This window comes from Heterodontus francisci, chromosome 17 (assembly GCF_036365525.1).
Source record: "Heterodontus francisci isolate sHetFra1 chromosome 17, sHetFra1.hap1, whole genome shotgun sequence".
NCBI lineage: Eukaryota > Metazoa > Chordata > Chondrichthyes > Heterodontiformes > Heterodontidae > Heterodontus > Heterodontus francisci.
In genome coordinates this window covers 34,126,211-34,141,314 of record NC_090387.1, presented here as the reverse complement: position 1 = coordinate 34,141,314, position 15,104 = coordinate 34,126,211, and the positions used below count along the sequence as shown (strand labels likewise).

The following is a 15,104-nucleotide window of genomic DNA, read 5'->3' as shown; positions in this document are numbered from 1 at the left end:
GAAAGTGAAATGAACCTCCGAGAAGATTCAACCGTGTACAGTGAACCTCGAAAACCTACCTCACTTCAAACCACTTACCCTTTTTCCTCCCTTTTTGGAATATTGTGTTCAGTTCTGGTCGCCTCATTATAGGAAGGATGTGGAAGCTTTAGAGAGGGTGCAAAGGAGATTTACCAGGATGCTGCCTGGACTGGAGGGCATGTCTTACGAAGAAAGATTGAGGGAGCTAGGGCATTTCTCATTGGAGCGAAGAAGGATGAGAGGTGACTTGATAGAGGGGTGCAAGATGTTGAGAGGCATAGATAGAGTGGATAGCCAGAGACTTTTTCCCAGGGTGGAAAGGGCTATCACCAGGGGGCATAATTTTAAGGTGATTGGAGGAAGGTTTCGGGGAGATGTCAGAAGTAGGTTCTTTACACAGAGAGTGGTGGGTGCGTGGAATGCGCTGCCAGCGGTGGTAGTAGAAGCAGATACATTAGGGACATTTAAGTGACTCTTGGATAGGTACATGGATGATAGTAGAATGAAGGGTAGGTAGTCAGTTTGATCTTAGAGTAGGTTAAAGGTTCGGCACAACATCGTGGGCCGAAGGGCCTGTATTGTGTTGTACTGTTCTATGTTCTCTCTAACTCTTTTGTGTGTATGTGTGTGTGTGTATATATAGTTGCAACCATTTCGGGAATGAATAATCTTCTGTTTTAAACCTACACGAAAACCTGTCGCTGTCTGTTTATTTGACAAATAAAATGCAAAGGGGTTAAAACCCCAGTAACAAAAGTACTTGCTGCATCAGATGGGAGTTGAACAGTGGGAACCACCCACTCCCCTTACCACTTAGCCATAACACTAGCAAGCCACTCATTTATACCAGACTGCTACAACAAAGTATAATACGAATAAAACCAGGTGGACCGCCTGGCATCGACCTACGTATCGGACTTGAACACGACACATCAAAGGCACGCCCGGCCCAGTTGACCCTGCAAAGTCCTCTTCATGAACATCTGGGCACCAGTGCCAAAATTAGGAGAGATGTCCCATAGACTATTCAAGCTATATTCTGACACTGTCATTGTCACAGAATCATACCTTTCAATGTTCCGGACTCCTCCATCATCATACGAGTTAGGAGCAGGAGTAGGCCACTTGGCCCCTTGAGCTTGCTCCATCATTCAATAAGATCATGGCTAATCTGATTGTAACCTCGACTCCACATTCCTGCCTAACTCCCGATAACCTTTCACTCCCTTGCTTATCAAGAATCTATCTACCTCTGCCTTAAAATATTCAAAGACTTTGCTTCCACCGCCTTTTGAAGAAGAGAGTGCCAAAGACTCACAACCCTCTGAGAGAAAAAATTTCTCCTCATCTCTGTCTTAAATGGGTGACCCCTTATTTTTAAATAGTGACCTCTAGTTCTAGATTCTCCCACAAGAGAAAACATCCACCCTGTCAAGACCCCTCAGGATCTTATGTTTCAATCAAGTCACTTTTTACTTTTCTAAACTCCAGCAGATACAAGCCTAGCCTGTCCAACTTTTCCTCATAAGACAACCCGCCCATTCCAGATATTAATCTCGTAGACTTTCTCTGAATTGCTTCCAATGCATTTACATCCTTCCTGAAATAAGGAGACCAATACTGTACACAGTACTTCAGATGTGGTCTCACCAATGCCCTGTTTAACTGAAGCATAACCTCCCTACTTTTGTATTCAATTCCCCTCGCAATAAATGATAACATTCTATTAGCTTTCCTAATTACTTGCTGTACCTGCATACTAATCTTTTGCGATTCGTGCACTAGGACACCCAGATCCCTTTGCATCTCAGCTCTGCAGTCTCTCGGCATTTAGATAATATGCTTTTTTTATTCCTACTGCCAAAATGGACAATTTCACATTTTGCCACATTATACTCCATTTGCCAGATCTTTGCCCACTCACTTAACCTATCTATATCCCTTTGTAGCCTCCTTATGTCCTGTTCACAACTTATTTTCCTACCTATCTTTGTGTCATCAGCAAATTTAGCAACCATACCTTTGGTCTCTTTATCCAAGTCATTTATATAAATTGTAAAAAGTTCAGGCCCTAGCACTGACCCCTGTGGCACAACATTCATTACATCTTGCCAACCAGAAAATAACCCATTGTCCCTGAATATGTCCTGTCTGACCAGTGGCACAGTAGTATACAGTCAAGAGGGAGTGGTCCCGGGAGTCCTCAACATTGACTTTGGTCCCCTTGAAGTCTTGTGGTATCGAGTCAAACGTGGGAAAGGGAGCTTCCGGCTGATTACCATGTAACACACTCCCTCAGCTGATGATTCAGTACTCCTTCATATTGAACACCACTTGGAAAGACCACTGAGGGCAGCAAGGGCACAGAATGTATTCTGGGTGGGAGACTTCAATGTCCATCACCTAGAGTGGCTCGGTAGTACCTCTATTGACCGAACTAGCTGAGTCCTGAAGGGCATATCTGCCAAACTGGGCCTGCGGCTGGTGGTGAGAGAACAATGAAGAGGGAAAAACCTACTTGACCTCATCCTCACCAATCTACTTGTTGCAGGTACATTTGTCCATGACAGTATTGGTAGGAGTGATCATTGCACAGGCTTTGTGGAGACGAAGTCCCATGTTCGTACTGAGGATACCCTCCATTGTGTTGTATGGCACTATCACCATGCTAAAAGGGATAGGCTCAGAATAGATCTGGCAGCTGAAAACTGGACACCCTTGAGGTGCTGTGGGCCATCAGCAGGAGCAGAATTGTAGTCTACCATAATCTGTAACCTCATGGCCCGGCATATCTCTCTCCCCACCATTACCATCAAGCCAGGAGACCAAATCTGGTTCAATGAGGAGTGTGGAAGAGCATGATAGGAACAGCACCAGGCATACCTAAAAATGCATTTTCAACCTGGTGAAACTACAAGACAGGACTATGAGCATGCCAAACACTGGAAGCAGCATGCTATAGACAGAGCTAAGTGATTGCACAACCAATGGATCAGATCAAACCTCTAATCCTGCCACATCCAGTTTGAATGGTGGTGGACAGTTAAATGACTAATGGGAGAAGGAGGATCTATAAACATCCCCATCCTCAACAATGATGGGGCCCAGCACCTGAGTGCAAAAGACTAGGCTGAAGTGTTTGCACCCATCTTTAGCCGAAGTGCACACAGATGATCCATCCAGACCTCCTCGTGAGGTCCCTATCACCACAGAAGCCAGTTTTCAGCCAATTTGATACACTCCATGTGATATCAAGAAATGGCTGTGCACTGGATACAGCAAAGGCTATGATCCTTGACAACAACATTATTGCTGCAGTGCTGAAGATGTGCTCCAGAACTAGCTGCAGCTCTAGCTAAGCTGTTCCAGTACAGCTACAATATTGGCATCTAACTGGCAAGTGGGAAATTGCCCAGGTATGTCCTGTCCAAACAAAAGCAGGACAAATCCAATCTGACCAATTAATACCTCATTATTCTACTCTCAATCATCAGCAAAGTGATAGAAGGTGCTGTCAACAGTACTATCAAGTAGCATGTTCAGTTTAGGTTCCACCAGGACCACTCGGCCCCAGACCTCATTACAGCTTTGGCCCAAACATGGACAAAAGAACTAAATTCCAGAGGTGAGATGAAAGTGACTGCCTTTGACATCAAGGCAGGATTTGACGAAGTGTGGCATCGAGGAGCTGTAATAAAATTGAAGTCAGTGGGAATTAGGGGGAAAACTCTCAACTGACTGGAGTCATAACTCGCACAAAGGAAGTTGTTTGTGGTTGTTGGAGGTTCAACCCCAGGACTGCAAGAGTACCTCAGGGCAGTATCCTAGCCCTAACCATCTTCAGCTGCTTCATCAATGACCTTCCTGCCATCATAAGGTCAAAAGTGGGGATGTTTGCTGATGATTCAATTCAATTCACAACTCCACAGATAATGAAACAGCCCGTGCCTGCTTGCAGCAAGACTTGGACAACATTCAAGCTTGGGCTGCTAATTGGCAAGTTACATTCGTGCTACACAAGTGCCAGGCAATAAGGATATCCAACAAGAGCGAGCTTAAACATCTCCCCTTGACATTTAATGGCATTACCATCGTCATATCCCACACCATAAACTGGACCAGCCACATAAATACTGTGCCTACAAGAACAGGTCAGAGGCTGGGTATGCTTGGTCAAGTGACTCACCACCTGACTGTCCAAAGTCTTTCCACCATCTGCAAGGAACAAATCAGGAGTGTGATGGAATAACCTTCACTTGCCTGGATGAGTGCAGTTGCAACAACACTTCAGAAGCTTGACCACATCCAGAAACAAAGCAGCTCACTTGATTGGTACCCCATCCACTGCCTTAAACGTTCACTTCCCCCACCACTGTTACACAATAGCTACAGTGTGTACCATCTACAAGATGCACTACAGCAACTTGCCAAGGCTTCTTCAACAACACTTCCCAAACCTGCCAACTCTGCCACCTAGAATGACAAAGGCAGTAAGCTCTTAGGGACACCATCATCTCCAAGTTTCCCTCCAAGTCATACGCCACCCTGACATGGAAACATTTCACTGTCCTTTGATCGTCACTGGGTCAAAAGTCTGGAACTCACTCCCACATGGACTACAGTGGTTCAAGAAGGTAGCTCAACACTACCTTCTCAGGGCAATTTGAAATGGGCAATAAATGCTGGCCTTACCAGCACCATCCACATCCTGTGAATGTGAAAATGTTTGTCACTTAATTTTTTTTTATTCAATGAGAGTTCTAGGAAATCCAAGATAAACTGAGGAGAGAGACAGCAAGACAAATGGAAATGATAATTTTAATAGAGCGTGGAATTGGGACAGATGAAATATGTAGAAGAATGATAGCTGGAGATGTAAAGAGAATAAAAAACTGACTATCATCAGTTGTACATGATAAATAACCAAGTTTATAGCGCTCTCAAAAAAAAACAAGTTATACAGCCAATTATAGAGTAAGAGTTCCGAAGAAGGGTCGGTCACTGACCCGAAATGTTAACTCTGCTTCTCTTTCCACAGATGCTGCCAGACCTGCTGAGTGATTCCAGCATTTCTTGTTTTTGTTTCAGATTTCCAGCATCCGCAGTATTTTGCTTTTATTATAGAGTAAGGGTATTTAACACATGTTCATTCCTGTGCTTCTTATAAAGTATATAGTTAATAGGTGACTGGATATAATACATGTAGCAATCAATATGATAATTTTACAAGAAGTAACACAATTCTATATTCAGATTAGTGAAAAAAGTAATTCTTCTTCATGATCAATTTCAAAAAATGCACACCAGTATCTATTCAGTTTATCAACATGCGAATTACTGTTAATAGAATTGACATGGAAGATTTGTTTCTGCCTAATTTTACTCATTTCTAATGTCTTATATGTTTTTTCTATTGAGGTTCAAGAAGAGCGGGATGATCTGTACAACAAATTTGACAAAGCCATTCAGGAGGTTCAGCAGAAGACTGGATTGAAGAATGTTATCCTTGAGCAGAAACTTTGTGTACTATCTGACTGCCTGGAGAAGAAAGAAGCACAACTGAATGAGGTTCTTGCTGCTTCCAACCTCGACCCAACTGCACTCACTATGATCACTCGCAAACTGGAGGTATCGCCACAAAGCTCTGTTTTCTCTTTCTCTCTCCTTGCCATAATACATTGACTCCTTGCAGTTTGAAGGTTGGGGTACAATTGGGAAACACTGCAGTACATCCTAAAGGAGCTATAAAATACAAAACTATAACGCATGACTATGCATGCCCACATATAAGTTAACCAGATCAACAAAAGAATTTATGAGATGACATATTAAAATCATACCATTTTTGTGTATGTTTATTGCCCTTGCATTAAAAAAAAAATCTAAAAAGTTGAGCTTTGACTTTTTAACCCTCACGCATACTGTCTGACTGGAGTATTGGTGACTTGGTCAAATAAAAGTCAACGTCTATCATTCACATTGATGGGCTAGGAATGTGAGCCGACGGCCGAGCAAGTTGATTTTCGCCTGAAACAAGTGCAAAGTAGGCAGAGCAGCTGCAGTGCCTGCCCATTTTTGCCAGAGTGACACCTGAACCAAATGCAGGTTCAGGTACAATATAAATGTTGCCAGTGAGCTGCGGGCACCAAATGTGCATCCTGCTGTGTCATTCTGGTTGTGAGAGAGTAGGAAATCAGCCTACTCTTCTTGTGAGCTGGTTGATAGGCCAGTTTGGAGGGAGAAAGCAATCCTGGTGGTGGGGTGGGGAAAAAGGGTGATTCAAACAGGTGTCATTGGGCTGAAGTTTTATTGTGAATGCAGGAGGACCACACGTACTTCTCCTGAGCACACACAAATAAAAACTCAAAATCTCCTGAGCTGTTTTTTTGATGACCTTTAGCAGACCCTTTAAGAATTGCTGGTTAGGCCACTGAATACCCAATACGACAGAGAAGAGTGTGCAGGGCATACTTTTTTCCTGGATGTCTTGAGGGCATGAAAATTATTGTTAATGCAAGTTTATCTTTCTTAATGAACAAGCTGTACAATAAGCAAAGAAATTACAACTTCACTGTGAAATACATAGAATATATGAATAAGGTTAAGTGAAACTACTTATCTTGCTTCTGAAGTTTTAAACTTACAAACACAAATTATGTCCAACTCTGATTACATTATGTAGAATATAGCAGTTCTTTTACATGTCTGGTTCTTTTTCAGGATGTCCTGGACTCCAAGAACAATGTTATCAAGGATTTACAGTATGAACTGGCTCGGGTTTGTAAGGTATGAGTGAAATGTGAAACTGAGTTCTAGAGGTCTCAGGACACAAGCATCTCAGCAATTTTTTTTCAAAACTAGAAAATTCCACTCATCGTATTGCATAAGAAAAGCTTTTCTTCAGTTGGCCTTTGGATTTTTGCCAATCAATTTAAATCTGTGTACTCTGGTAATCATTTCACGTTATTTACACTACCTAAACCCTTCATGATTTTGAACATCCCTATTAAATTTTCTCTTAGCCTTCTATATCTGCTGTAAGGAGAACAACCCTGGGTTCTCAAATAGAGGGCAATTTTCTTTGCCCATCTGTAGGCTGCTTTTGATGACATGGAGATTGTCCAAGCATCCTGGAAACTATTAAATTTATTTGGATTCCTGGAGATCACTGTTTTGGGCATTCCCCATTGTTTTGAAGACTGTCCAATCTTCTGCAGACCAGTCACCTTTGTGAAGGCTGCACACCCTCCTGGTAAAATCTACTTCTGTAACTAACTAATCTTTAGGTTAAAGGAAGTTATTTGTAGGTGAATGGGACTTGCATAAAAAATTTGGCCAAGGGATTTGTAAAGTGACCTGAGAAATTACTTCTCAAATAAAAAAATACCATATTATCACATATAGAATAAAAAATGGTTGTTTCCATTGTAATGAACTGAAATGCTAAAGGATTGCACAGTTAGACCTCAGTTAGGAAGCAGCACACTAGTCATGCCAACCGATTATCTCATCTACACGTTCAAAATGAATATTTGAACAAAAGCCATCTTGTACTTTCAGCTTTATTCTTCCAAATTTACAGACTTTTAATAATTATTCTTTGGACAAAGTATCATATGTAGCATGTGAAGAGTAAATATTAAAGCTAGTTAGAGGGAGGAAACCTGTCAAAGTTTGATTCTCTTTAGGGGATAAGTATTGTCCAGTTTCAATAGGTATAAAAATACATCAATTACTGCAAATTGAGTGATCTTCAATGTGTCTGAAAGAGCCAGAGTGCAGACTCAATAGGCCGAATGGCCGCCTTCTGTGCTGCACTATTCTGTGATTCTATAACAAGCCTGTGGTTTGGGTTTTCTTTCCATTGTCCCTGTGATCCAGTACCATCACCTTTGCCAAATAGCTATAGATGCATAGATCTTTAAGACAGTTGTTGAAAAATGAAGTATTACTTTTTAATAATGCTGTAGGACTTTTGAGTGGAAGTTCATTATTCCTCGAATTAGTAGGAAACTATTTGCTTTGTACATGCTGTAAGAGAACCACTATGATTAACTCACAACTACAAAAGCTAGTTAGTAATAAATGACTAGTACCTCAGTGGCTGTTCACTAATGTGTGAACAGCTAAAGCCTAAATTAAAGTGGTGGTACTTTTTAATTTTATTTTACATTTAGAAGTCCGCAAGAGATACCATAATTACACAATTTCCAGCAGGTCACGCTTCCAAACAAATGGCTCAGCTAGAAGCAATCTCACATTAGTGTCCGTGCCCTGATTCAAGGCCTGTGCTTACGTTTTAGGCTAATATGTAATTGTATTACTGACTGTGTGCTATACTGGTGGAAGTGCCATTTTTTTTGGATGATAAAAACCATTGCACCATTACATGGTGGATCAGGTAAATTTTTTAAAAGTCCCATGGTAGGATTTAAAGACATGCAGGAAGATCTGGTGTTGTGGCCAACATTTCTCTCTCAACAAACACTAACTAAAACAAATTAATGGTCATTCATCTCCCTCCTGTTTGTGGGAGTCTACTGTTCTCAAAATAACTGTCGTATCATGTACTAACAGTTGCTGCACTTCAAAGTAGTTCATTGTATAAGCATGCTTTGAGGCATTAATTAGAAATTTGATATGGTACTGTAGAAATACAAGTTTGTCTGTTTGCTGCTTTTTCATAAAGATTGTGTGCCTCTTTGAAGATGTATGGTTGCAATGGAAAATATACTTTTAATGTAAAGCTATAAACATATGTTGTCTATGGAATTATGTAATAAGGTTTGACACTTTTTTTTTACACAGGCTCACAATGACTTGCTACGAACATATGAGGCAAAACTCACTGCATTTGGAATTCCAGTAGATGAGCTTGGGTTTAAACCACTGGAGACTGCCTTTTGTGGACAGAAGATTGGTCAGGGCCCAGCTGGGCTGGTTGCTGCTACAACATAGGTGTGGATTGTAAATTACACTTCCTAATGACTTTTAGAACACTTGCTTATCAATAAATAAGATTGGTAACGTTCCTCATTATGATGTAATACAAAGTTCTCTGTGAAAACCTGTTCAGGAGATGTCTTTTTAATACTAAAAATGAAGGAAGTTTGTAAATACTTCATGGCTTTGAAAACTTGCAGTTTTATTTTTGAAACTAAGAATAAATATTTAAAATATACCTTCAGGAAAAAACACTTTGTTTCATCATAGTAGGGTCTGATTAGATTTCTGTGTACCAGAATAAGAGTTCTTTTTAATTTCAAAAACACAAAACCCCATGAACCTTTTTGCCACTGTTATCATTTAGATTTTGCTGGTGGCTTAACACCAGCGGTCACTAAATTGTATTTGTAGATATACAGTGATTTCGGGCTGTGTCATCTCCCTCTGCTTCACTCAATGCAGCTAACATTTTAAAAAGTCCAAATATTTTTTGTGCAGTAGTCATGTTTTACATGTACAGCTGTAAGGGTCTATAAAAAGTACAGTCAAGGGATTAAACCTACCTTAAATTACAGGTTTATTGAAAACTAAACTTAGTTAAGTTTGCAAAGGACATCTAACACCAGCATAGAAAAATAGAGTTAACAGCACAGAAGAACGCCATTTGGGCTGTCTGTATTGGCTCCATGTTAGAGCAATCCAAAGCTAATCCTACTGCCTCAGCTTCTTCTCATAGACTTGTATCTTCTTTTACTTTAAATATTTAACCAATGTGCTATGAAAAGTTGCAACAGTCTGTGCCTCAAACTGTGGCAAAAAACATTTCGTACTTCAATAAACCTCTGCATAAAATAAATTTCTATAATGGGACAACCAAAACTGCAGAGTGCTGTGTTACTGAACCACAAACAATACCACCACTTACACAACAATCAGTGAGATGTTTGTCAAAACAAGAAAATTATTATAATTGTATTCATCTGGGCATATTGTATACAACTATCTGCTTCCAGTGTGTACAGAAGTGAATGTTTACTGAAACCTTCCAAGAGTTGTCTTTTGAAATCTCAAACATGAGTTACAAAGCTAAGAGTAAGATCCTCTCATTTTATACGATCATCTCCCTATATAAACGCACAGACACGATGGGGCAAGTGGCCTCTTTCTGTGCCGTAAACTTTCTATGATTCTATATTGTGGAGCAAGCTTCTAAATTCTGTCTTCCCAACTCAATTATCATGTACATGAAAAAGATTATGTTCCTCCGTTAATCATGAGCAGTGCCATATGCAATTACAATTCTTCAGCTATTTGTCATGCCTATTTCTGTCATCATGATTTTATATAATTTTGAGATTCTTGGTAATGTCTGTTTCAATTACTTTTAAAAGTTAACACTAATGCTTGATGTCTAGGCCTTCCATCATTAGGAATGTTGTGGTAAATTGTTCATGTTCACCTGGGCATTTTGCTTTTCTATTTCCCAAGTCAGGTAAATTTAAATTTAAAATAACAAAAAATTGTTTCCCTTTGAATGTTTCCCTCTCCTGCTCCCTGTCTCTTTCCCACCCCCTGAACACCACACCCCCGCCCCCACCACCACCCCCCCGCCACAAGTCCAGCTCCCATTCTTAGCTGCAGTTTTTCTTTACAATTCCCAGACCCCAAAAGAAACTTCACTGCCAGCCAACATACTTGCAATTTCCACCTCCTGCATCAAAACCTGTGTTGCGATCCACTGCGTTAAATTTGTGGCCCAACTTAGGGGGAAACCTGCTGCTGCTGCCCGACCCGAATTTTTAAAAAAATTCCTACCACACTCTGAGAACTTCTCTGCCACTCATCCACGTTACAAGCCGTGTCCATCACCCCAATTCTACTCAACTTTTAGGCCCTGCCTAGGGGAAAACCTTTTTTTTAATCCTTTAAAAATAGTGTAATCTCCACCATGAGCAATGTTACTGAAAATGATCTAGTCATTAAATATATGGTGTTTGCAGAATTTCTTTTGATCAATGTTGAGAAAAGAAGCATCTGCATAAGATGTACACTGACCATTCATTAACTGATTCACTGATGGAGATATTTATCATGCCTCACTGCTAACCCTGGCTTAATCTATTTAGTGAAGATCAAATTTAACATGTTCTAGACACAACATAATTATGAAATAGGAATATCTGCAGTTGCAAAGATTTCTGTGTAAACCCAGAGTTTTCTTCAATAAAATAAATCACTTCAGGTTTTTATAAACCCTTTGAGGGCTGCGTTGATAATTTGTCATGAGCAAAAAAATCAAACTTTGTTCAATGAATTCAGGTTTTAAGATGTTATGCATTGTTTCTTCTCTATTCTCCCTGTCCCCCACCCCCACTCCAGTTGCACAATAACTCATGCCTTCCACCACCTCACCTAAGTGATCGATTTTTTTCTGCAAGTCTAACTAGTGATTGTTGCCAGGCTTCCAGCTGCAAAGTTACAGCTCAATCTGATCCCCTTCACAGTCCATTGTTTGGAGAAACTATTGAATAATGATTAAGAACTGGAACCCAGCTGATTTTCTTCTCCACTGCCTACAGGACCAAACTTACGCCATTTTACTACTTTATATTCGCTGTTACAAACTTAGAATGACACTTTTCAAATGTTATACGAAGGGAACAATTACCATAGATATTACAGGAAAGGAAATACTATATTTTCAAAGCTTTGTCATTACTAGTCTCACCAGACTACAACTCAGTCTATTTAGAATAGCTGCAGTTTCAACTATATTTTGACCAATTTACTAAGAGAAAGGCAGTATAACATTGTTCATTGAGCTCTCATGTTGCAAAGTGGACAAGGAACCAGATTATTTTACTGGTTTAAGATTTCTTTTATTCGTTCATGGGATGTGGGCGTTGCTGGCTAGGCCAGCATTTATTGCCCATCCCTAATTGCCCTTGAGTAGGTTGTGGTGAGCTGCCTTCTTGAACCGCTGCAGTCCATGTGGGGCAGGTACATTCACAGTGCTGTTAGGAAGAAAGTTCCAGGATTTTGACCCAGCCACAGTGAAGGAACGTCGATATAGTTCCATGTCAGGATGGTGAGTGGCTTGGAGGGGAACTTGCAGGTGGTGGTGTTCCCGTGTATCTGCTGCCCTTGTCCTTCTAGATGGTAGAGGTTGTGGGTTTGGAAAGTGCTGTCTAAAGAGCCTTGGTGCGTTGCTGCAGTGCATCTTGTAGATGGTACACACTGCTGCCACTGTGCGTCGGTGGTGGAGAGAGTGATTATTTGTGAATGGAGTGCCAATCAAGCGGGCTGCTTTGTCCTGGATGGTGTCAGGCTTCTTGAGTGTTGTTGGAGCTGCACCCATCCAGGCAAGTGGACAGTATTCCATCACATTCCAGACTTGTGCCTTGTAGATGGTGGACAGGCTTTAGGGAGTCAGGAGGTGAGTTACACGCTGCAGGATTCCTAACCTCTGACCTGCTCTTGTAGCCACGGTACTTATATGGCTACACCAATTCAGTTTCTGGTCAATGGTAGTTGATAGTCGGGGATTCAGCGATGGTAATGCCATTGAATGTCAAGGGGAGATTCTCTCTTATTGGAAGTGTTCATTGTGTGGCACAAATGTTACTTGCCACTTATCAGCCCAAGAATGGATATTGTCCAGGTCTTGCTGCATTTCCAGACGGACTGCTTCAGTATCTGAGGAGTCGCGAATAGTGCTGAACAGTGTGCAATCAGCGAACATCCCCACTTCTGACCTTATGACTGAAGGAAGGTCATTGATAAAGCAGCTGAGTATGACTGGGCCTGGGACACTACCCTGAGGAACTCCTGCAGTGATGTCCTGGAGCTGAGATGATTGACCCCCAACAACCACAACCATCTTCCTTTGCGCTAGTTTCGACTCCAACCAGTGAAGAGTTTTCCCCCTGATTCCCATTGACTCCAGTTTTGCTAGGGCTCCTTGATGCCATACTCGGTCAAATGCTGCCTTGATGTCAAGGGCAGTCACTCACCTCACCACCTGAGTTCAGCTCTTTTGTCCATGCTTGAACCAAGGCTGTAATGAGGTCAGGAGCTGAGTGGCTCTGGCAGAACCCAAACTGAGCAGGTTATTGATAAGCAAGTGCCGGTTGATAGCACTGTTGATGACGCCTTCCATCACTTTACTGAGGATCGAGAGTAGACTGATGGGGCGTTAATTGGCTTGGTTGGATTGTCCTTCTTTTTGTGTACAGGACATACCTGTGCAATTTTCCACATTGCCAAGTAGATGCCAGTGTTGTAGCTGTACTGGAACAGCTTGGCTAGGGGCACGGCATGTTCTAGAGCACAGGTCTTCAGTACTATTGCTGGAATGTTGTCAGGGCCCATAATCTTTGCAGTATCCAGTGCCTTCAGTCATTTCTTGATATCACGTGGAGTGAATCAAATTGGCTGAAGACTGGCATCTGTGATGCTGGGGACTTCTGGAGGAAGCTGAGATGAATCATCCACTCGCCACTCCTGGCTGAAGATTGTTGCAAATGCTTCAGCCTTATCTTTTGCACTGAGGATGGGGTTATTTGTGGAGCCACCTCCTCTAGTTAGTTGTTTAATTATCCACCACCATTTACGACTGGATGTGGCAAGACTGCAGAACTTAGATCTGATCAGTTGGTTGTGGGATTGCTTAGCTCTATCACATGCTGCTTACACTGTTTGGCACACAGATAGTCCTGTGTTGTAACTTCACCAGGTTGACACCTCATTTTGAGGTATGCCTGGTGCTGCTGGGGGCATACCCTCCTGCAATCTTCATTGAACCAGGGTTGATCCCCCAGCTTGATGGTAATGGGAGAGTGAGGGATATGCCAGGATATGAGGTTAGTTTGTGGTTGAGTACAATTCTGCTGCTGCTGATGGCCCACAGCACCTCATGGATGCCCAGTTTTGCATTGCTAGATCTGTTCGAAATCTATCCCATTTAGCATGGTGTTAGTGCCACACATGATGGAGAGTATCCTCAATACGAAGATGGGACTCTGTCTCCAAAAGGACTGTGCGGTGGTCTCTCCTACCAATAGTATCATGGACAGATGCATCTGCGGCAGGCAGAGTGGTGAAGATGAAATCAAGTATGTTTTTCCATCTTGTTGGTTTCCTCACCACCTGCCGCAGACCCAGTCTTTTAAGACTCAGCCAGCTCGGTCAGTCGTGGTGCTACCAGTCTCTCTTTGTGATGGACATTAAAGTCCCCAACCAAGAGTACATTCTGTGCCCTTGCCACCCTCAGTGCTTCTTCCAAGTGGTGTTCAACATGGAGGAGTACTGATTCATCAGCAGAGGGGGGGCTGCAGGAGGTTTCCTTTTCCATGTTTGAGCTGATACCATGGGGTCCGGAATCAATGTTGAGGACTCCCAGGGCAACTCCGTCCCAACTGTATACCACTGTGCCACCATGACTGCTGGCTCTGACCTGCCGGTGGGACAGGACAAACCCGGGGATGGTGATGGCGGCGTCAGGGACATTGCAAGGTATGATTCAGTGAGTATGACTGTCAGGTTATTGCTTGACTGTCTGTGGGACAGCTCTCCCAACTTTGGCATACCCCCCAGATGTCAGTAAGGAGGACTTTGCTGGGTTGACAGGGTTGGGTTTGCCGTTGTCATTTCCGGTGCCTAGGTCGATGCCGGGTGGTCCGTCCAGTTTCATTGCTTATCGACTTTGTAGCTATTCGATACAACTGAGTGGCTAGTTAGGCCATTTCAGAGGGCATTTAAGAGTCAAGCACATTGTTGTGGGTCTGGAGTCACATGTCAGCCTGACCAGGTGAGGACAGCAGATTTCCTTCCCTAAGACATTAGTGAACCAATAAATGATTTTGGCAAAGAATTAGCTTATGTTAAAAAAAAAATGCTATGAATTCAATAATGGGTGGTGCAGAATAAATGGCTGTAGCCCACATAAAAATTGTATCAGATAATTATACAAAAAGAAATCAAAAGAGACACACTGGGAAGCATTTTAACTTAACTCATCAGGTCAGAAATTCATGCGATCGGGTGGAATTGCATTGCACCCAATGTCGTCAGTTTGCTCCCATTGTCTATATCTATGTAGCTTACTACTCTTGGAACATTAAGAACAGGACTAGGCC

At 42.0% G+C, this 15,104-nt stretch overlaps 1 protein-coding gene across 1 annotated transcript in view; it reads left to right on the top strand.

Annotated features, from left to right (window-relative positions):
• Nucleotides 1-15,104, top strand: part of gas8 (growth arrest-specific 8) — a 63,508-nt gene that overhangs the window by 18,874 nt on the left and 29,530 nt on the right. Inside the window, exons 8-10 of the mRNA XM_068049245.1 lie at nucleotides 5,440-5,649; nucleotides 6,742-6,807; nucleotides 8,830-8,979. Coding sequence (XP_067905346.1) covers nucleotides 5,440-5,649; nucleotides 6,742-6,807; nucleotides 8,830-8,979 — 426 coding nt within the window. The remainder of the gene's footprint in view (nucleotides 1-5,439; nucleotides 5,650-6,741; nucleotides 6,808-8,829; nucleotides 8,980-15,104) is intronic.